The sequence below is a fragment of the Bos indicus genome, chromosome X (assembly GCF_029378745.1).
Source record: "Bos indicus isolate NIAB-ARS_2022 breed Sahiwal x Tharparkar chromosome X, NIAB-ARS_B.indTharparkar_mat_pri_1.0, whole genome shotgun sequence".
NCBI classification, from domain to species: domain Eukaryota; kingdom Metazoa; phylum Chordata; class Mammalia; order Artiodactyla; family Bovidae; genus Bos; species Bos indicus.
Window position 1 is genome coordinate 14174877 of NC_091789.1, and position 23036 is coordinate 14197912.

At 47.4% G+C, this 23036-nt stretch overlaps 1 protein-coding gene across 1 annotated transcript; it reads left to right on the forward strand.

Moving 5' to 3' along the window:
• The first annotated feature begins 3558 nt into the window (after positions 1–3558).
• On the forward strand, positions 3559–14181 carry RAB33A (RAB33A, member RAS oncogene family). Its single transcript, XM_019955397.2, has 2 exons — positions 3559–4691; positions 13594–14181. Exons 1-2 carry the CDS (start codon positions 4434–4436, stop codon positions 14047–14049), a joined length of 714 nt encoding a protein of 237 aa, XP_019810956.2. The 5' UTR covers positions 3559–4433; the 3' UTR covers positions 14050–14181.
• Positions 14182–23036: the final 8855 nt, after the last annotated feature.

A 23036-nucleotide genomic window follows, 5' to 3' on the forward strand; every position in this document is an offset into this window, starting at 1 on the left:
GATATATTGGTCATTTAAATAATAATATCTGATGTAGTTCCAGAGCAAGAGAAAATCTTACGGGATGGAATAGCTAAGGAAGGACTTCATGTAAAAAGTGTTACTTGAGCTCTGTCTTGAAGAATGAATAGTAAAATTAACATAGACAGTGGAGGAGAAGAAATGATGTTTCAGATGGTGAATACTTTGGACCAAAAGTAATATTTTCAGTGGTTAAGCATCATTGAATTTGGATCCAGTCTGCTCCAGGTTGAATCCTGGGTCTGCCACTTGGGGCAAGTCACTTATGCCTCAGTTTCCTCATCTACCAATCCCATAGGGTTTTTGTGAAGATTAAATGAGATAATATTTGTAAAGTATCTTAGAGGAAGCACCATGCTGTTTAAAATGCTTGGAAGAATAAAACAAACAAAACCCACCACATTTTCATGGGACAATGGCAGCGAGTACATACTAGAAAGTAAATAAGGACAGGTGAATGTGGTGGGGCCAGATTCAAACAGGCAAAAAAGTTTGGCCCTAATATTGTAGGTGATGAAGTTATTATTTTTAGTGGAATTAGGGATCGAGAATGAAATTACAACGTCGTTTTAGGAAGTTTAACCCAGGAAACAATATTTATTGGGAGAAAATTATTCAGGATCCCCATACTCATTAAGAATAGATTAATGTCCAGAAGTGCAGGTAATAGTTTTCTTTTAAAGTAGGGCTGTTTGAGGGGGATAAATATTGAAAATATCAATTCCACAATAAGGTAAAAAATTTCTATTTATTTCATATTTAAAGGCCTTGCAGACATTGACATTTATTACTATTTCTAAAAGTCAGTAATGAACAAGGATTGATTAAATACAAAGTTAATCCTATCTGGTGGTGAAAGAAACTTCGGAAAACACTCAAAATCTTGACAATCAGGTACCTATGAAAACAACTGAGTGTATTTGAAAGACGATCATTTAATGATGCAACATTAACACAAAAAAGACATTGTGCAGGGCTTCCCTGGTGGCTCAGTGGTAGAGTCTGCCTGCCAATGCAGGAGACAGGGGTTTGATCCCTGATCCAGGAAGAGCCCACATGCCAGGAGCAAAATAAGCCGTGTGCCACAAATATTGAGCCTGTGCTCCAGAGCCCACGAGCCACAACTCCTGAGCCCATGAGCCACGACTACTGAGCCCATGTGCTGCAACTGCTGAAGCCCACATGCCCTAGAGCCGTGCTCTGCAACAAGAGAAACCACAGCCATAAGAAGCCCGTGCACCACAACTAGAGAGTAGCCCCCACTCGCAACAACTAGAGAAAAGCCCAGGAAGCAAGGAAGACCCAGCACAGCCAAAAATAAATAAAATTATCTTTAAAAAGGCATTGTACAGCAAAGTTATTAATACTTTTACAGTAGGTGCAATGAGGTACTTTTCTTGGCCTCTTAATAAAAAATGATATTTTATCATTTTGGCAGGGGGCAAAAACAATGTACACATATGAGTAACTCCAAAAATACGAGTGAAAGTTCCTCAAAATCTCACTCCACAGACTTTTTATTAGGGCATGGGCACATTTTGATATACCACATTCCCAGAAATCAATGTTTCTACCTTACAAATATAATGAGAGCTCTCAGACTCAGTGACAAGTTTTTGCTGGAAGCATGCATCTAAATAATCTTATGTGGATGTAATATTTTTTATATCTCTCAGAAAGATAGCATTAATTATGGCTATAATTAGCAAAACTTACTTTCACTCTTGAAAGTGAAAGTGAAGTCGCTCAGTCGTGTCCGACTCTTTGTGATCCCATGGACTGTAGCCCACCAGGCTCCTCCTTCCATGGGATTCTCCAGGCAAGAATACTGGAGTGGGTTGCTGTTTCCTTCTCCAGCAGATCTTAGTGGGTTGCTGTTTCCTTCTCCAGGGGATCTTCCTGACCAAGGGATCAAACCCAGGTCTCCCGCATTGCGGACAGATGCTTTAACCTCTGAGCCACCAGGGAATACTTTCACTCTTACCTCCTGGATATATTTGTGTGTGTGTGCGCACGTGCGTGCATGCTCAGTTGTGTCTGACTCTTTGTGACCTCATGGAGTGCACCCCGCCAGGCTTTTCTGTCCATGGGATTTTCCAGGCAAGAATACTGGAATGGGTTGCCATTTCTTTCTCCAGGGGATCTTCCTGACCCAGGGATGGATGCCAGGTTGCCTGCATTGGCAGGTGGATTCTTTTACCACTGTACCACCTGGGAAGCCTAGTTAATAGTTATCTCTCTCTCTCTCTCTTTTTTTTTTTAAATAGCTACTCTTCTGTAGATAATGATCACCAGGAGCATTAGCTTCAAATACAGAGGAGAATTATCTGGCAAGCTATTTAGATATCAACCAATCAAAAACAAAATACAATGAGGATTGCTATTCACACTATACAATGATAATAGGTATTCATAATGATGACCTTGGATTAGTCAATGAAGATTAAGTCCTTCTCGAAATGGTTTTAACATTGAATAGTATAATCTAGGGTTTTAGAAATGGGTGACCTACATATGTGCTAAAAGAGTTAGCTATAAATATATCTGCTAACTCAGCTTAAAAAGTTTACTAACTAGAAGACTCCATTTTCCCAGCCATTTTGAGTAACGAGGAAATGGCTGAGCAGTCACATTCCAATTTGCTTACAGATCTGTCACTGATGCTCTGAATTGTTTTCCTTATGGTGGGAATGGATTTAGTCCTGTTCATCTCTTCTGCAGCTCAACCTCACACCCAAATAAGATGGCAACTTACGTGTGCTGCTGGAATCCCTGACCTTGATGGCATTAGCAAATAACTCGAAAGTCGGTGCTCTTGGTATGTGTCATTAATATCTCAGCATATGAAATATGCAGGAGGAGGGATAAAGTCTTAAAAGGAAATGTAAACGGGCACATTTTATTGTATGTAAGTTGTACCTCAGTAGAGTTGATTTCAAACAAATTCTGAACCTGCAAATCACTTTTGGCAGAGGGAATTGGTCTTGACCGAGATGTGTAATGCTCGTTAAGCCTTGAGAAGCTGCCCCCTAATACCGTAAGAAAGTTCTGTTCATTTATCATCTTCCAAGCATAATCTAGGCTTCTGGCAAATTAGAACCAACCACTTTGTTCTACATTCAGTTGCAGAGGGGTGAACGCTCCTAGGGGTTTCTACTTCCTTTTGAAACTCCACCATTCTGCAAAGATTTGTGATTGTACGAAGAGCTCAGGAGTGCAAGACACTGTGAGGTTTACGCCATGTCCCAGGATCCCTCCACCTGGACCTGTCATGGTTAGCCCCGGAAACAAAGTCCCCTTTTGCTGAAGCTGCCAGCACTAGCTTCCCCCTTCCCTTACCCCACACACCGGCCCTCTGCCGCGGCGGGCCTTCCCCATTGGCCAGCCAAACACAACCGACTGCAGCAGCCAATGGGAGCCACTCTCCTGAACATTCAGAGGATGGGTGCTCGTGGTGTGATGAGGGGAGGTTGGCGCCTGGCACGCGCCCCCCTACATCTGGCAAGTCTGTGACAGAAACAGTAACTCGCCCTACACACGCACACCCGTGCTCCTGCCTTCCTCCTCTCAGCTGCGCGGGCTCCCACAACCCATGGCGTGTCTTGGCAGCGCCCTCCCCGGCTCCCTGGGGCGCGCGAGCGCACCTGCTTTCTCAATAAGACAGAGCATCCCTTTATCTTAAGGCTTGGGAGGGGGGGCCGCGGAGGCGGGGCGCAGCTGCCCGCCGCTGGAGAGGTGAAAGAGGTGTCTCCGCCCCACATCCCACCCTCGCCGAGTAGTGTCGCTCCAGGGCCAAAGTGCTCTAGAGACGCCCGAGGGTGCAGCTTTCTTTGTCCTCCCCAGCTGTGCTCTCAGCCCTCTGACCCCGAGCGCTCTGAGAAAGTGGGAGTGGGGAGCCCGAAAGCTATAAAATAAATGGGTGCAAGGAGAAAGGAAGACCATCCCGAGCTGGCGTGTGCGGATCTCCCCACCCACCCTCTCCTCCTTAGGCTTCTTCCCTCCGGTGTGTCCCTAGGATCCCGGCAGGGGAGGGTTTATGCAAAGGCGCGGTGGCGGCAGAGGCGGCCTGGGGAGCGCCGTAGGATCGCAAGCCCGAGGGCACAGGCGCAAGGAGAAGGTTTGCCCGCTCTCCTCCATCTCTCGTCCCCTCCCTGGCTTTTGTGTCACTGTCTCTGAGCTGCTAGGAGGGTGCGCTGGAGGAAGGGGGCTGGGGTGAGAGGCACCCCCTTCACGCGCGCGCGCGCGCACACACGTTGCCGGCGCACGCACACACGCGCGGGTACACACTCACAGACACGTACGCACACACATACACACGCACAAAGCTCGCTCGCCTCGAGCGCACTAACGTGGCCGTTTTCTTTGTGTGGAGCCCTCGAGGGGGGTTGGGGCCCCGGTCTGGTCCGGGGGAGATGGCGCAGCCCATCCTGGGCCATGGGAACCTGCAGCCCGCCTCGGCCGCTGGCCTGGCCTCCCTGGAGCTGGACTCGTCGCTGGACCAGTACGTGCAGATTCGCATCTTCAAAATCATCGTGATCGGGGACTCCAACGTGGGCAAGACCTGCCTGACCTTCCGCTTCTGCGGGGGTACCTTCCCGGACAAGACTGAAGCCACCATCGGCGTTGACTTCAGGGAGAAGACGGTGGAAATCGAGGGCGAGAAGATCAAGGTGATTCGGACAGTCAGGTCCAGAAAGGGAGGGATCTGGGAGGGGGTCTTGCCAGAGGTATCTCGTGGTTGTAAATGTCCGGCGTGTGGCCGTGTCGCCGCTTGCTGAGCCTAAGACCCTCCGCAAGTCCTCATCCCCTTTTGCCTCTCTCAGTGGCCCAGTTCCCACCTCACCCCCCACCTTTTTTTTTTTTTTTTTTGAGGTCTGGAGGGAGTGGTTGCATTCATGCCCTTTGCCCTTGCCTGACAGCTCCTGCCAGGAAAAGCCGGTTCAAACCCATCCTCGACCCTGAGCCGGGAGCAGCGGCACCTGTGGGCAGAGGGAGGTATGAGGGATCTCCGTCCTGGTCTGTGGAATGGATCCCAAAGCACTTCACATATCTTGAGGTCTCTTCTACCTCGTGAATGCCAATAGGTTGCAGAAACCTGCTTTGGCTAAGCCCTCAGGCCTTGGCAGTGGGCAGGCCTGTATTTTAAAGTGCTGTATTTTAAATTAAATTTTATAGTTGAGATTAGGGCTGGTTTGGAATAGGAGTGGTGTGCAGTGGTTCTGGCACAAAGCCATGAGCCCTTTTAAAGAAATTGACACAGGGTTACCTGCCGGCACTTCATAACAGATAAAACTAGTTTTTTTGGAAGAGCACCCCTCAAATGATAGCTTCTTTATTTGTCTGGGGTACCTAATGCCTGTTACTCATTCTGTTGGTATTGTCTTCAGTGGGCCTTTGTAAAGATGCAGAGCAACTTGTTTGAGGGCTAAGGAAAGTATCTTGGTGCCCCCCTCTCATTAGTTTGTCCATAAGTACAGATATTCTTGTCTGACCATTTGTGCTCGGATCAGAAAAGGCGGAAACTCAAGAGGACAGGAATATTTCAATGTGCAGAAGATGGAGGGAGGGAGGACCTGGCAAGGGCAGCTTCGCGTGCCAGGGGAGCAGAGGGGGCAGGGTTATGGGCAGAAAAGACACCTCAAAAGGCACTGGGCACTGAAGACCAACTCCTCTAGAGCCACATCTGGCCTTTTCTCAAGCCTGTGGTCAGACACTGTCAGGTGAAGTTAACCCTCCATTTCCATTGGGCAAACAGCCCAAATGACCACAGGACCTCTCTTCTGAGTGATGTAGAGAGAAGGGCTGACTAACTGGGGAGGGTGATGAAATGCTCTAAACTGTACAAGATTCCCGACTCCTTCGTTATTAAAATGAACAGGTTTTAAAATGGCTTCAGGGACTGGTCCAAGGCACTTGATGTCAGGAAGATGGGTAGCTCAGTACTGATAAGGGAGTGCTCTTGAGAACAACTGACCCCAGGATCAGGAAGATAAGGTACTGTTTTGAAATAGTGATCTTTTTTGCCCCTCTCATTTTGCCAGGCGGTGAGGGGGAGGGGCAGGGCGGGGGGCATTGCTACATTTCCTTTTAAAAGTCAAAGTAGGTATCTGTCTCCATCCTTTCCTAGGGCTCTTATGTCAATGTCTGTTTGGCTAGAACTTCTTTAATGTAAGGTTGTAAGACTCTGGAATTTCTAAAACATGCCTTTTAAAATCCAAAATAGAAATATACTTATGGATGTGTTCTTAAACCCTCAAAACCTTTCGAATTTAATGCTGTCGCTTGTTTAACATCATGTCACATTGAGCCAAAGAGTCGTTTACATTTAAGAGAGGGGGAAAGAAGTCCACTTGAAATTTAGATGAAAGAAAAAGGAAATGTTTGGGAGTCTAGGAAGGGAGAAGAAGGGAAGAGGAGAGGAGGAAGCCAGAAAGTGGAAGGTGAAAACGAGTGGAAGAGGGTCACTGTCCAGTGGCCTTGGGGGAAATTTTGCAAAGATTCCTTCCATTCTAACATCCAGTACTTAGTCAAACTGGATTTTACAGTGTCCACCAAAGATTCCAGACCTTTTCCCAGAGGGCAGAGCCTGTGACAGTGTGACTCACAAGAGATGGAGCCCAGCACAGCACCACGTGCAGATAAGTGCTTAATACAGGCTTTTTTGGGAAGATGATATTTTCAAGAGGACGAAACCTTGTGACACTGCTGATGGGCGAGCCCTCTGAGGACAGATTCTGAAGGGGCTCAGGGTAGGGTGTGGGAGCAGCGGGATGGGGGCCCTGCCTCCAGCAAGGCTGCTGCAAGCCCAGGGCCCAAGCCGGCAGGTGAGACCGGAGTGTCTTTGGGGAGATGGCAGAGCATGGCAGCTAGCACAGGCACTCCAGGGGAGACAGTTTTGCCCCATACTCTGGCTGGCCTGAAGTGTCTCAAGGAACGGGTACCAAACCCAGGCTAGGAGGTGACTGTCAAAGGCTTCTCTTTTTGAGAGAGAGAGAAAAGTCCCCAAACTTAGGCAGCCCTAGACCGCAGGTTCAGCAGGAGAAGGCTGTCAGGCTCTAAAATGGCAGTGCTGGGACTTCCCTGGTGGTCCGATGGTTAAGACTCTGCACTCACAATGCAGGGGGCCCAGGCTCAGTTCCTGGTGGGGGAACTAAGATGCTGCATGGCATAAGGCATGGCCAAAAACCAAACAAACTACAACACCAAACAAAATGCCAGTGCCATCTGTAGGGCCTTGAAGCCCCATTTGGTGTCAGCTGTCTGGAACCCCCTCACGACATTTATAATCCAGTATTTCCTGGTTCACAAGAACATCAAGAAAAGCCTGCAGCGAGTCAGCAATAATCATAATAACAACAACAGCAACTTCTATTTATTGAAGAAACAAAGAGCCCAGGCTAGGCACTTTTCATGTACTATCTTATTTGATCTTCTCAGCAGCTCTATGAAATTAGGACTATTATTACTGTTCTTGTTTTATAGATAAGGAGACCAAAGTTAGAGAGATGAAATAACTTGCCCCAAGGCACATGGATCTGAGCTTCGGTCTTTGACCCTGGAGCCCCAGCACTGCGCCATCTCACTGTCCTGCCTTCCCTGTGATAGGGCCAGCATTCAGCCACAATTCAGAGCCCATGTGTTTTGTCACTGCTCTCTCCTCCGGTCGGGCAATATCTGGCTGGGAGGGATTGTGCACAGAGGGAGGTGGCATGCCAGGCAGCCAGCCTTATGGGATCCCAGGGGCCCAGGGTTTCAGCCCCTGGACTCATGAGCCTTCAAGAACGCCCCCTTCAGCTGCACTGCAGACGTTGTGCTGAGTACCTAGGTTTTCCTTTCTGTCCCTTGACTGTCTTACCTTGAGTGTAAGAATCAGAGAATGTTCAGAGATGGAAGAGACCTTAGAGCATCTCTAATCCAACTGCCTTGTTTTACAGAGAGGAAACTCAGGCTAAGAGAGGGAAAGTGACTTGTCTGAGATCACCCAGGGCCCGGCCTACAACTCAGGTCTCCTAATTCCCTTATTGGTGCTCTTTCCACACACTGTGCTGCCTGGCTTAGAAAGTGAAAGTGAAGTTGCTCAGTCGTGTTCAACTCTTTGCGACCCCATGGACTATAGCCTACCAGGCTCCTCTGTCCATGGGATTTTCCAGGCAATAGTACTGGAGTGGATTGCCATTTCCTTCTCCAGTGGATCTTCCTGACCCAGGGATTGAACCCAGGTCTCCCACATTGTAGACAGACGCTTTACCGTCTGAGCCACCAGGGTGGCTTAGAAGAGTCTGTAAATCCCCACACTGGGCCAGCACCGTGGTCCATCCAACCCACAAAGTTACCTGGGACAGGGATACAGTGAGACATCATAGGGGAAAACTGACAGGCCTTCTTGACATCAGCCTAGGAAGGATGGAGGCCTCCCCCAACCCCCAAGGGAAGGGTGGAACTTCCTTGAAAGAACTTTAAGTGTCGTCTTACAGGTTTAGCTAAATCATATCGCACCTGTCTCAGTCTAAAAGCATTGGAAAATGCCGAACAGGACTGGGTGTTTGGGGGTGGGGAGGTAGTAGAAGGGAGGCTCAGTTCTAATTTTTGAGCCCCTCTTTGTAGATTTTCATGGAAGCATCTTCTCCTGTCCAGTTGGGTTCCTCCTACACGCCAGGCACACCCTCTGACCTAGCCTCTGGACCAGGCATCCTGCGGTCAGCCATGGCTGGGGACAGGTGCCACTCAAGACTGTGGATTTCTCTTCCTCCGCACTCACTTGGAAAAACACCCTCATGTGTGTTACATTACCGAGTGGATGGAGGCTGAACTAAGTGTTCCCTCAGAAGCTGCCTGCAGTCAGAATGACATCATGTCTTCCTTAGGGCTTCTGAGCTTCCATCTTCTGCCAGTTAGCTTAATGGTTAATTAGCCATCAGTTTGGTTGTTTCTCTGTCTCCACTGCTGCTTCTCTTGCTGTGTGTGAGTTTCTTTTTGTCTCTCCGTCCTCCTTTGCCATTCTCTGTGTCAGCCTGGCGTGTGAAGCTGGTTGTATCTCAGATGCAGATGGGATGGGCCAGCTCTCTGAAGAAAGACTTGTCTTAAACTTTCCCCGTGACCCCCTCGGGCATCCTCCAAAGATTACAGATATACTTTCTCCCTTTCTCCATTTCTACCCTCCCTCACCGGCCTCCAACAGAAGGATATTCATACCTCATACCTTATGTGTAGAAAGATACCAGGTATCTTCTCTAGGGAAAATAAATACCTGAGTCACCTAAGAGCACGTGCAGGGGGTGAGGGACTTGCTCAGGCAGCCGTAGCCCCAGGAAAATGGTTTACAAGGCTAGAGGTGTCTTTGGCAGCTCCCCTGTGCCCCTCGATGCTCCTCTAGTGTGCCCGTCACTTTGGGCCCAACCCCAGCCACCAGGACATGTTGCTGGCCTTCCTCTCTCTTCCCCCTCCCCACTGGTTGCCGTTGCCTTGGCTCTAGCTCATCGTCAAGAAGCCAAGCTAAAAAAAAAAAAAAGAAGAAGAAGCCAAGCTGTCTCATCTTGCTTTCCAAGATGAGAACCAATGGATTAAAGGAGCAATGCTACTAGGACAGGGCTTATGGGCCCCCTGAGACAATGGCAACAACTAATATTTGCAGAACACTTTGTATTGTGCAAAGGTCTTTCTCACATGTTATTTCCTTTGCCTAGTCATTGACTCAGTTAGTGAAAGAAGGGGCTGGAACCCGCATCTCCCAATTCCATATCCACTGCTGCATTTCCAAGGGTGCCCACTCAATGAGCTGTCTGGCCAGACTTGGTGGTGGCGGTTTCAGGCCAGGGATGAAGGGGGACTGTATTGGGCACTGTGTCCTGTGCTTATGAGGATGCTAATCCTCACAGCATCCCTACAGGATTGCTGTGTTTATCCTTAGTCTCCAGAGGAGGACACTGAAGATAAAGTAACTTGCCTGAGGACACCTAACTAGTAGGATGTGATTGGGTTGGGATTTGCACCATTGTTGGTTTGACTCCACTAAACCCCACTGGTCCTTGGAGAGAAAAAAAGGGTCCTGGGGGCATGTGTGTGGCTTAGGGGCAGGCGCCAGCGCTGGCCACCGTGTGGATGCTGTGCCCACAGGGGAGAGGGGGACTGGGTGAGGGAATGCCAGCTGCCAAAGGGGGAGGAGCTGCTTTCACTGTCCAACAGAGGCCAGGGGTTTATGAGGGTGCCGAGAAGGACTGGGACACCAAACCCTGAAACAAAACAAGGTCATTCCTGTTTCAGAGAGCCTGACTGTCGTGCTCTCCCTTTGTGATGGCTCTTGAAGCCACAGCACCGGTTCTTGTGATTTTCTGCTGTGAGTAGTCTGCTTCCTGGCTCCCCTCTCACCAGAGAGGGGTTGAAATTCCAAGCCCCCAAAATCAAAGGTTCAAGTCCCCACAGGCTTGGGTGGTGTGCATCATTCTGAAGCCCTACCTTAGAAAAGCCAAACAGCCAACCTACTCATCCCCAAACACCTCACACACTCCCACCCGTGTTCCTGCTAGTGGCAGGTATTTTTAGAGTCCTGAGCTCATGGTGTTAAAGCATCTGCCACACGCCTGAGAGCTGGTAGGGATTCAGCCTTATTCAGAGGCAAGAGTTACGACTACCGGAGGGTAGGGGTGGGGAAACCAGGAGCCAAGTGGTAAGGATATTCTCTGGCGATACCTTCCCTCTTTCCACTGACCTCCATTCCTCTCCCGGCCTGCTCTCCTCTTTCTTCCTGCTCAGAGCACCAGAGAGGTGGAAGAAATGAGAATCCCTTCTGTCTCTGCTTGCCAAAGCAAATCAGCCTTTGAGGACTTAACGTTTTTCTGGGTAACCAAAGTCGAATGTTGTCTCTGAAATCCTTGGCAGATACCTAGGATGTCAGATGGATTGTAGTTTTGGTGACTTGGGCCAGTACTGCTTTTTTATCAAGACGACAATATTAATGACAAGCATGATGATGAGGGACCTGATGCAGAAAAAGACTGCTTACAGTCTGTCTGGAGGGATGCCAAGAACACTGATGAAATGACTAGAGAACAAGTATGTGCGTGTGCTCAGTCACTTCAGTCATGTCCGACTCTTTGTGATCCCATAGATTGCACCCTGCCAGGCTCCTCTGTCCATGGAATCCTCCAGGCAAGAATACTGGAATGGGTTGCCGTTTCCTTCTCCAGGGGATCTTCCCGACCCAGGGACTGAACCCAACCAAGTCTCCTGCATTCTTTACCACTGAGGTGGATTCTTTATCACTGAGCCATCTGGGAAGCCCAGAGAACAAATAAATATATTCTAAATGGTGTGGTAGAGACTCAAAGTACAATAAACGTTCCTAAGGAAAGAGAACTGAAAAATTGGAGAAGGTTTTAGGAAGAAGGTGGAATATGAGCTGAGCCTGGAAGAGTGGGTGGGATTTGGGTAGAGCAATCTGGGGGCAGCCGCTTAGGTGGACTAGTAGGACCAGAGGTACAAAGGACAGAATGAACCAGGTGTAGCTGAGTAGCTGGAAACTAGGTTGGGTGGGGTCGAATGATGGCAGACAGAAACGTTTCTATTTTGATACCATATGCAGTAGAGGGCTGTTGGAATTGGCTGAAGAGGAAGATGACACGCTGATACAAGCAGCGATTTAGGAAGGCTGATTTGAAAGCAGTATGCAAGAGCCACTGGGATGAAGGCATCTAGAATCCAAAAGACTTTGCTGTAGTCCAGAAGTGAGGAGAGGAGAATCTGACCAAAATACATGGAAATCTGAATAGAAGAAGGTGATGACTTGAAGATCGTGCCAAAGGAATATGGCACCCATCTCCATAAAGGAGATGAAGGGAAAGCCTGGATGATGAAAATTGATGCTCAGAATGATGACTCTAGTGCCCTATAAGATGTTTACCCAGCAAAAAGATTTAATTGTATTTACTAGATTAAACTTACTGACTGCTAATTCCAAATAAAGGCTATACTTCATTTTAAGAACCATAGTAGTCAATTAGTGACTATTACCACATTCTCTTTCATAACTTAGAATTGTACAAGGCCTTGGGACAGTTGTTCTCAGCATGATTTCCCTTGTCCAAGACTTTGGATATATAAAGGAAACTAGATTGGGCTGAATGTGTGTAGACTCCAGAGCATCCCCTGGGAACTACATACATCTTTATGTATGTTGCTAATTGGCATTTATCCCAAAAACTAAGATGCAGAAGAAAATTCCAATGAGCTAATTTACCTTTTACATAAGAAAGAAGTGAATTTAAAATAAATTGAGCCACAAAGTGAGATTTTAACACTGACTTTATTTTCTTTAAAAAGTCATACAAAAAAAGTTTAAAACCCCAAAGTGATGTATGCTTACAGTAGAAAATTTGGAAAATACAAAAAAGGAAATAAATATCACCTAAAATCCCACTGTTCATAAATAACCATTAATATTCTAGTTTTGTACACTTCCGATCTTTCCTATGCATATGTCTATGTTTAAAATTTTTTTTTAATATTGGGACCATAGTGTACAAAATATTTTATATCATCCTTTTTAAGCTTGTATTTTGTGAGCATTTTTGCACCATTTAATTTTTTTTTTTTTGGCTATGCTGTGCAGCTTGTGGGATCTTAGTTCCCTGACCAGGAATCAAACCTGGGAGCTTGGCAGTGAAAGAGCACAGTCTTCACTACTGGACTGTCAGGGAATTCCCATACACGATTTATTCTTTGCAAAGAATATTTTAATGGCTGCATAATAGCCCATTGTGTAGATGGGTTTCCCTTGTGGCTCAGCTGGTGAAGAGCCCACCTGTATATATGCATACATGCATTTTAGCTGTTTATCTCCTAGTGAACATTTAGGTTGTTTCCTGTTTTGTAAAAATTGATTAAGATCTCTGTACAGAATTTTGACCGCATCTCTCTTTTTGCTTCCCCCTCTAGTTTTATTGAGATGTAATTGATGTACATTACTGTATAAGGTTAAGGTATACAGCATAATAGTTTTAGTTACATATGTTGTGAAATGATTACTGTAGTAACTTTAGTGAACACCCATCATCTTATACAAGTACAATAAAAAGAAAAAGCAAGAAAAGAGAAAGTTTTTCCTTGTGATGAGAATTTTCAGGTTTATTCTCTTAACAATGTTCATATATATCATACAGCAGTGGTAACTATGGGCATCATGCTGTATATTACATCTCAACTACTTATTTACATTATTTGCTATTTCTTTTGTACACATTTCTGGATGGGATTCTAGGCTCTAAAATTTTGGTACATTTTTAAGCTTTTGATAATATTGCCAAACTGCCCTCCAGGAAAATTGACCAATTTACACTCCAGGTTTTCAACTAAAAACCTTAAGATTTCCAACTCAAAATCTTAAGAAAGACTTAATAAACGCTGGGAGAAACTTCTCTCTCTACTTCGAAAAAGACCATTCTGCCAATTTATCAAAGAACCACTTCCTGTGTCAGGGCTTGTCGCCTCATTTTATAGTGCCACAGAACCATGTTTTGTCCTATCTCTAGTTCATGTTTCCTCTTCTGACTCCAAATGTTGGTCTTTCATATCTTCCAGGTTCAGGTGTGGGACACAGCAGGTCAGGAACGCTTCCGCAAGAGCATGGTGGAGCACTACTACCGCAACGTGCACGCTGTGGTCTTTGTCTACGACGTCACGAAGATGACCTCCTTCACCAACCTCAAAATGTGGATCCAAGAATGCAATGGGCATGCTGTGCCCCCACTAGTCCCGAAAGTGCTTGTGGGCAACAAGTGTGACTTGAGGGAACAGATCCAGGTGCCCTCCAACTTAGCCCTGAAATTTGCTGATGCCCACAACATGCTCTTATTTGAGACGTCGGCCAAGGACCCCAAAGAGAGCCAGAATGTGGAGTCAATTTTCATGTGCCTGGCTTGCCGATTGAAGGCTCAGAAATCTCTGCTCTATCGTGATGCTGAGAGGCAGCAGGGAAAGGTGCAGAAACTGGAGTTCCCACAGGAAGCTAACAGTAAAACTTCCTGTCCCTGTTGAAACCAAATGGTATAAATACAAGAGCAATTATCACTGGAGGGTTTTTTCTTTCCCTTTTTTCCGTGCCTGCGTAACACTGACACCTGCTTGTTTCCATACAAATTGATATTAAAATAAAATTTGTATAGATTATCACATGCCTTCATGTCTTGCTTTCTTCCAAGAAGACATTTCTGACTGTGATGAGCAGAAGAGGCAGCTCACCCTACTAGTTAGGCACCCTTTCTATCAGTCTTCTATGCCACCTGAAATGCTCATCCTTTGAGTCACTTCTTCAGGATTAATTCATTCTCTCATATGGTGTCATCAGTGGGCAGAAGTACCCAGAGGGGGTGGAATACAGGCCAGGTATATGGTTCTTGAGAGCCAGTGCAGGGGGAGGGATAGAGAAGTTCTAAAAGGAGACATTGACTCATCATTACTTCCTAGGTTCCCTGGATGTTGAGACTAGGCTGCTCTCCTTTTATTTCCAAAATTTAAAAATACAAAGTGTAGGTTACCCAACAGGCCCAGTTCTTTCCCATGCCCTTAGCTCCTGTTCCCCATTTTTCACTGAGCAGCCCCAGGTACCAAAAATATTTCTTTCCCGCTGCCCTTTCTTGAAGAGGGCAGGGTTCAAGTTAACATCGATCTATGATGTCCCCAGCTCTTTGCTGGGTGCTCTGGAAGAAATATAGCAGGAGGATCCAACCTCTACGTTCAAGGGCCCTCTGATCTAGTTAGGAGAACAAAGTACACGCCGAAACTACTTGGGAACAAAAATTAGTCCAGAGTATTACCAAGTGTAAGACTGTGCTATGGAAATTGAGAGCATTATGTATTCAACATCATGGAGGGGTCACCAAAAAAAAAAATCACTGAACTTGTGTTGGTTGTTGAAGAAAGTGTAATGTTTGGATTGGTAAAGAAGAGGGGAGTGGGCAGAAGTAGGGAGGCAGGAATGAGCCTGTGGCTTGAGCAGGAGGGCAACTAGGAGTCTGGCCTACTGACAGCTGAGCAGCCCTCATGGGGAGCCAAGCTTGGAGAGGCCCATGCCCCAGGCAGGGCAGTTTATTGCTTTTTGAGCCAATGGGAACTTTTGGTCACTCTCCAGCAGAAGTCCTATAGGTATTTCTTGTATGTCTGGTCCTGTGGATATGACAGCTCCTCGTCCAATGGCTAAAATAACTAAAAGTCTGTCTGAAGGCATATCCACAACAGTCCCAAGGATATTTTTTGGCTTAGGGGTGCTGCTGAAGGCAGCTCTCTTGTTGGAAGCCCAAGAGGAGGGGAGAGGGTTGAAGACAGACAGCCGCTGAGCACTGTCTTTGGTAGGCAAATGCAGCTCTGCCCCGTGCCCCGACAGCAAAGGGCCACAGATGTGTTTCCCAACCAAACAGCCTGTCCGGTCCTGCCTCTTTCACTGGCTAATTCCCCAGCTAGCCCAATTCCCCCTTGACCTCAGGCTCAGCCCAGCTCCCACTCTGGGTCTCATGACTTGGTTTCTGCCTGGATTCTGGTTTTGGGAGTCTCCCTAGTAATCTTGGTTAAGACTGTGTTTTCTGTCCAGTTGTTGCCACCTAACATTTTGCCCCCGAATCTCACCTGAGGAGCTGGGGTCCTGTTGTCTATGGGTGAACTGCCTGCTGAACCCTCGTCACTGTGCTTCTCCACAGTGGAACACCCCAGGACCTTGTCTGACTTCAGATGCCAATTCCTCGTCCAGGATATGGACGACTGCTGTGATGTCTTTTGGCTCTTGTGACCTGGCTGCAGAGTCAGGCCACCTCTCAGTGGCTGCGAGGACACTTATCCATTCACCCTAATGGGTGCATTTTAGTCTGAATCCTGGCCCACCTTGATCACGCCCCTTTCTGCTTTAACAAGGTCAAGACGACAATATTCCAAAACCTCTCTCACCATCAGGACTGCCTCTCTTAGACCCAACACCTTTCCAGCACTCAACAAACGTTTACTGAGTACCTACTATGTGCTTCTGTTCTCAGCCCTGGGGATAGACAGGTGAACAAAATAAAATCCTACTTTCATAAAGGAGACAGACACTAAACAAGAAATGAGATATATAAATGAGATCATTTGACAGAGTGATAAGGACTCTAAGGGCAATAAAATGGGGTAAATGGACAGAAAATGTGGGAGTTGGAGGAGAGCAACATATTAGAGTGCTTACAAGAGGCATCTTTGAAGAGAGGACACCTGAGATGAAACCTAAATGAAAGAAAGCAACCAGCCATGATTGAAGAGAACCTCAAGCAGAGGAAACAGCTAATGCATGCCAAGGCCCTGAGGCAGGAGTTAGTGAAAGTGAAAGTGTTAGTCGCTCAGTCCTTTCTGACTTTGCAACCCCATGGACTGTAGCCTGCCAGGCTCCTCTGTCCATGGGATTCTCCAGGCAAGAATAGTGAAGCGGGTAGCCATTCCCTTCTCCAGGGGGATCTTCCCAACCCAGGAAACCTGGGTCTCCTGCATTGCAGGCAGATTCTTTACTGTCTGAATTACTTTGTGCATTTGAGGAACAGAAAGGAGGAGGGTGTGGCTGCCACTTTCACACTGGTTGGGCCTGAACTTAAAAGTCAGACTCTGAAAACTGCCCCCAGACATTTACCTTTTGGTCCCTCCAAGGCTCTGGGAGTTTCGCTGCCAAAAGCAGGCCCTCTCCACTCCTACCTGCCCCATCCCGGCCCTTCACACAGGATGATGTTGCTCTGGCTTGGAGACCTGGAGACAGCCAAGAAGTCCAGGGGCTCCCCACAGTGGCCCCAGGAATCCTGAGAAGCCCCAGGCTCCACCCAGTCTTCCAGCCCCAGAACTTCCTGCTGGCAGCAGCAGGCCGGCCTGGTGGTCCCCAGGTCTCCCACAGACTGAGCAAGAGAACATGTGAATGGGCTGTTACCAGGGTGCACCCAGAGGAAAGGGGACACAGGAATCCAGAGAATGGTGACACCCTTGTTGCTGTGAGGGTTATAAGGAACAAGGGGCTTCAAGGGATGCGGGCTTCTCGTTCAGCCCCAGTGAGGCTCTGAAACAATCCATGATGGCCAGCATCTCCCCTCTACAGTTCGCCTTCATTTTCCAGAGCTGTACCCTTGAGTCTTCACCTGTGCTACAGAGATAAGACTTGGAGAAGTCACTGCCAACATTTCAATACCGACTGGATGCCAGGCGCTGTGCTGAAACACTTTATATTCTTTCAGTAGCTCATTTAATGTTCCTTCAACCCTATGAGATAGGGATAATACCTTCCATTTTACACATAAGAATATGCATGCTTACCTGTCCGAGGTAGTACTGTCTTACTTCATGTCTAGCCTCTTTCTATGATGTTACACCATCTTCAAGTCCCTTCCAACCTCCAGGATCTCTCCCCTTGTGGGGATGGCAGGTTCCCTCCAGTCAGTCCCCCAACCCAGGGAGGCCTGAACAGGAGGCCATTCAGTATCCAGGAGGCCAGAGAGGGACTTCCCTCCCTGAATGAGACACCTCCAGGAAACCCGAGTGCTGGACAGAAGTGTCAGCTCTGGGCCAAAGGAGTCCCTAAGATGCCCTTGGCTTGGACAGTAGCTGGGAACCACACAGTTGGCTGGACTCTGCAGCTCAGCCTTTGGGTCTGTAGAATCTTGTCACTGGGACCCCCAGGACTACTCCCCCACCAATATCTGAGCATGTGCTCAGCTCCCGACTCAGCCTGAGGACGGGCTCTGGCTGAGCTCAATGTGACTGAGAACTCTGTCAGGAAGACCCTTCAGTCAGAGAGATAGAAGCTGCTCTAAGCACCGCCATCTGGAGCCATGCTGGGGAGGAGACCTGGCCCCCAAGTGTAGCTGCCTGCAGCCCACCCTGCCTGTGTGCAGAGTGGGGACGGAGGGCTTGGAGACAAGCTGAGAGCTCCCTGGGAAGCAAGGTTCAGCTTCTCCTGTCACTGTGAGTGGCAAACGCAGTGGCTATTCTCTGATCACATCTGAGAGTATAGGGGACGTTCCTGCTGGTCCAGTGGCCAAGACTCCATGCTCCCAATGCAGGGGGCCCAGGTTCAATCCCTGGTCAGGGGATTTGAGCCCACATGCCGCAACTAAGGGTTTGAATTCTGTGACTAACAGATCCTGCATGCTGCAACAAAGATTGAAGATCCCGCGTGTGGTAACTGACTAGGCACAGTCAAATAAATAAATATTAAAAAATCCCTCAGAGGGGACAGAGTTGCTACCTTAACTTTAGAGGCCACCCTCCACATCCCCTCAGTGGGAGGGGCCTTGCTCCCTCAGGAAGGGCTGGTCCAGGCCTCAGTGCTTTACACCTACTTCTGACTCCATGACCGCTCATGGCCCTAAGGGCTGTTTTGGTAGCAGGACTGAGATGGGAACACCAGAGATTGCCCTGGATTAGTAGGTCCCCACGGAGAAGGCAATGGCAACCCACTCCAGTACTCTTGCCTGGAAAATCCCATGGACGGAAGGGCCTGGTAGGCTGCAGTCCATGGGGTCACTAGGAGTCGAACACGACTGAGCGACTTCACTTTCATGCATTGGAGAAGGAAATGGCAACCCACTCCAGTGTTCTTGCCTGGAGAATCCTAGGGACGGAGAGCCTGGTGGGCTGCCGTCTATGGGGTCACACAGAGTCGGATACGACTGAAGCGACTTAGCAGCAGCAGCAGTAGGTCCCCAGTGCTGATTCAGAGCTGACTGTATGAAATCCCTTGGCAACATGTTATAGTATGGATTCCTAGGGCACCAGCCTAGACATTCTGATGTATTAGATCTGGGGGCCACGCCCAGGAATTTTTTTTAACATGCACAGTTGATTCTGATGTTCCTCCAGGTCTCTGTGTCTCTCGCCCCCTCCACCCCCGCAGGCATCCTGATAAACCCTAAAGTTTACAACTACCTTTCCTGAGCCATGCTTTCAAAATTAGTGATCTAGGTAACCACAGAATCCAGCCTGGTGATCCTTTCCTAGGATAAATGAAACTGTTCCAGACATAGCAAATGTCCTTGGGCTGTTTGTCTGAAATAGAAGGCAAGAGCCTCTTAACCATGAGAGGAAAGTGAAGAACTAATTTGGAGCATTAACAGTTCAACACTATGAGGACCACTCTGGACACAAGACTGATAATTCAATAGAGATTGCATGTCTGCTGTGTGCCCTCTGCTGGTAAAATTAGTGAAGGCTGGAAAGTGTTTGCTGTGCTGTGCTTAGTCGCTCAGTCGTGTTCAACTCTTTGCAACCCCATGGATTGTACCCCGCTGGGCTCCTTTGTCCATGGGATTCTCCAGGCAAGAATACTGGAGTGGGTTGCCAGGCCCTCCTTCGAATCTTTCCAACCCAGGGATCGAACCCAGGTCCCCCGCATTGCAGGTGGATTCTTTAATGTCTAATGGGTGCTGACCATGTCCTGGTGTGGAAGCCCATACAGAAGGAGTGAATCCTGGTCCCAGTGTGGGCACTTGGACACCTGGAGCTAGGAAGGCTACTAACCAAAAAAGAATTTTAGGTGTAATAATGATACGTAAAAAGTGAACATATTGACTTTATATAATTTGATGAGTTTAGACATATGCACATACTCAGTGAAACCATCACCACAATCAAGGTAATAAACATATCCATCACTTTTTTTATTTCGAACTTATCTTCCCTCATAGCTCAGTCAGTAAAGAATCTTCCTGCAATGCAGGAGACATGGGTTCAATTCCTGTCCTGGGTCGGAAAGATCCCCTGGAGAAGGAAATGGCAACCCACTCTAGTATTCTTGCCTGGAGAATCCCATGGACAGAGGAGCCTGGCAGGTTACAGTCCATGGGTCCCAAGAGTCAGACACAACTTAGTGATTAAACCACCACCACCACCACCATCAGTTTTTGTGTCAAGAACACTTTCCCTAGTACTTTAAATTTGTAAAGAGGGTCAGTTCAGTTTAGTTCAGTCACTCAGTCATATCCGGCTCTTTGCAACCCCATGGACTGCAGCACACTAGGCTTCCCTGTCCATCACCAACTCCCAAAGCCCACTCAAACTCATGTCCATTGAGTTGATAATACCATCCAACCATGTCATCCTCTGTTGTCCCCTTCTCCTTCTGCCTTCAATCTTTCCCAGCATCAGGGTCTTTTCCAGTGAGTTGGCTCTTCCCATCAGGTGGCCAAAGTATTGGAGCTTCAACTTCAGCATCACTCCTTCCAATGAATATTCAGGACTGATTTCCTTTAAGAGTGACTGATTTGATCTCCTTGCAGTCCAAGGGACTCTCAAGAGTCTTCTCCAACAGCACAGTTCAAAAGCACCACAGTAAAGATCTCATGTTATGAGTTACTCTTAGAACTAAGCTCCCTTACTAAGTCACTGGGCTGAACTCTCCTAAGGGAAATTTGTGACCCCTGGAGAATGCTCAGTCTGGCGGCAAGGAAGGAGGGAAGACATTGAGAAGCATTTCACCTGTCCAGGGAGATAGATTTTGAATCTAGGTAAGTAAGTAACCCTGGGAGCCTGAAGAGAGAGCCCTGGGGGTACAGGGAGAATCCCCTAAGCCATGACACAGTTGAAATTGGTACAAATGGACCTTATGACCTGAGCTGACTCCGGTTGGTACTTAATCTCTTCTCCAGCAATAAAATAAGTATGTATTATGACCCGCTACATTTAAAGTACTGGAGGAAGCATCAGATACAACCGTGGATAAGAAACCTGGCTTATCTGATCCTTACCCACCAATCCCAGGTGGAAACCCTGACGTTGCAGATAAAGGGGAATTATCCAGGTATTGGGGCTTCCCAGGTGACACTAGTGGTAAAGAACCCACCTGCCAATGCAGGAGACATAACAGATGCAGGTTTGATCCCTAGGTTGGGAAGATACCCTGGAGGAGGGCACGGCAACCCACTCCATTATATTCTTGCCTGGAGAACTCCGTGGACAGAGCCTGACAGGCTACAGTCCATAGTGTCCCACAGAGCTGAGCATGACTGAAGCAATTTAGCATGCACACAGGCACCCAGGTATTTCGGTCCTTCCTGTCCTTCAAGGGATATTATTCCATGGGGAGGATGATGTCAAATCTCACCCAGTTTTCAAGCTCTCTACCTCCAACTCAAATAATGACAATTATTAATGGCAGCTAAACTTTACGGTCTATTCTGCACTGCTGAAGTATTCGGTTATGTGCTTAACATGGACTATCATGTTTGATTCTCACAGTAACCTCTGAGGCATGGAATTAGCAAAGTCACTTGCCCAGGCTCACACCGCTGCCCAGTGTCAGAGCAGGGGTGACCCAAGTCTAACTGCAGAGCCAGAACCACATCGCTAACTTCTCTTGTCTCTGTTTCTTTCAAGCCTGGAAGGAAGCTGTGCTCCTGGGCCTGAGACAAAGGGCTCTACTCCTGTTGCATCCAGGACAAAGTAGTACATTAATTGGGAGCTGATCCTATATGCCAGGGCTTGACCTGGTGATATCACCCTAGAATCAGGTTCAGTTCAGTCGCTCAGTCATGTCCGACTCTTTGTGACCCCATGAATCGCAGCACGCCAAGCCTCCCTGTCCATCACCAACTCCCGGAGTTCACTCAAACTTATATCCATCGAATCGGTGATGCTATCCAGCCATCTCATCCTCGGTCATCCCCTTCTCCTCCTGCCCCCAATCCCTCCCAGCATCAGAGTCTTTTCCAATGAGTCAACTCTTCACATGAGGTGGCCAAAGTACTGGAGTTTCAGCTTTAGCATCATTCCTTCCAAAGAAATCCTAGGGCTGATCTCCTTCAGAATGGACTGGTTGGATCTCCTTGCAGTCCAAGGGACTCTCAAGAGTCTTCTCCAACCACAGTTCAAAAGCATCAATTCTTCAGTGCTCAGCCTTCTTCACAGTCCAACTCTCACATCCATACATGACCGCAGGAAAAACCATAGCCTTGACTAAACGGATCTTTGTTGGCAAAGTAATGTCTCTGCTTTTTAATATGTTATCTAGGTTGGTCATAACTTTCCTTCCAAGGAATAAGTGCCTTTTAATTTCATGGCTGCAGTCACCATCTGCAGTGATTTTGGAGCCCAGAAAAATAAAGTCTGACAGTTTCCACTGTTTCCCCATCTATTTCCCATGAAGTGATGGGACCAGATGCCATGATCTTCGTTTTCTGAATGTTGAGCTTTAAGCCAACTTTTTCACTCTCCTCTTTCACTTTCATCAAGAGGCTTTTTTAGCTCCTCTTCACTTTCTGCCATAAGGGTGGTGTCATCTCCATATCTGAGATTATTGATATTTCTCCCGGCAATCTTGATTCCAGCTTGTCCTGCTTCCAGTCCAGCGTTTCTCATAATGTACTCTGCATATAAGTTAAATAAGCAGGGTGACAATATACAGCCTTGACGAACTCCTTTTCCTATTTGGAACCAGTCTGTTGTTCCATGTCCAGTTCTAACTGTTGCTTCCTGACCTGCATACAGATTTCTCAAGAGGCAGGTCAGCTGGTCTGGTATTCCCATCTCTTGAAGAATTGTCCACAGTTTATTGTGATCCACACAGTCAAAGGCTTTGGCATAGTCAATAAAGCAGAAATAGATGTTTTTCTGGAACTCTCTTGCGTTTTCCATGATCCAGCAGATGTTGGCAATTTGATCTCTGGTTCCTCTGCCTTTTCTAAAACCAGCTTGAACGTCTGGAAGTCCATGGTTCACTATTGCTGAAGCCTGGCTTGGAGAATTTTGAGCATTACTTTACTAGCATGTGAGATGAGTGCAACTGAGCGGTAGTTTGAGCATTCTCTGGCATTGCCTTTCTTTGGGATTGGAATGAAAACTGACCTTTTCCAGTCCTGTGGCCACTGCTGAGTTTTCCAAATGTGCTGGCATATTGAATCCAGCACTTTCATGGCATCATCTTTTAGGATTTGAAATAGCTCAACTGGAATTCCATCACCTCCACTAGCTTTGCTCGTAGTGATGCTCTCTAAGGCCCACTTGACTTCACATTCCAGGATGTCTGGCTCTAGGTC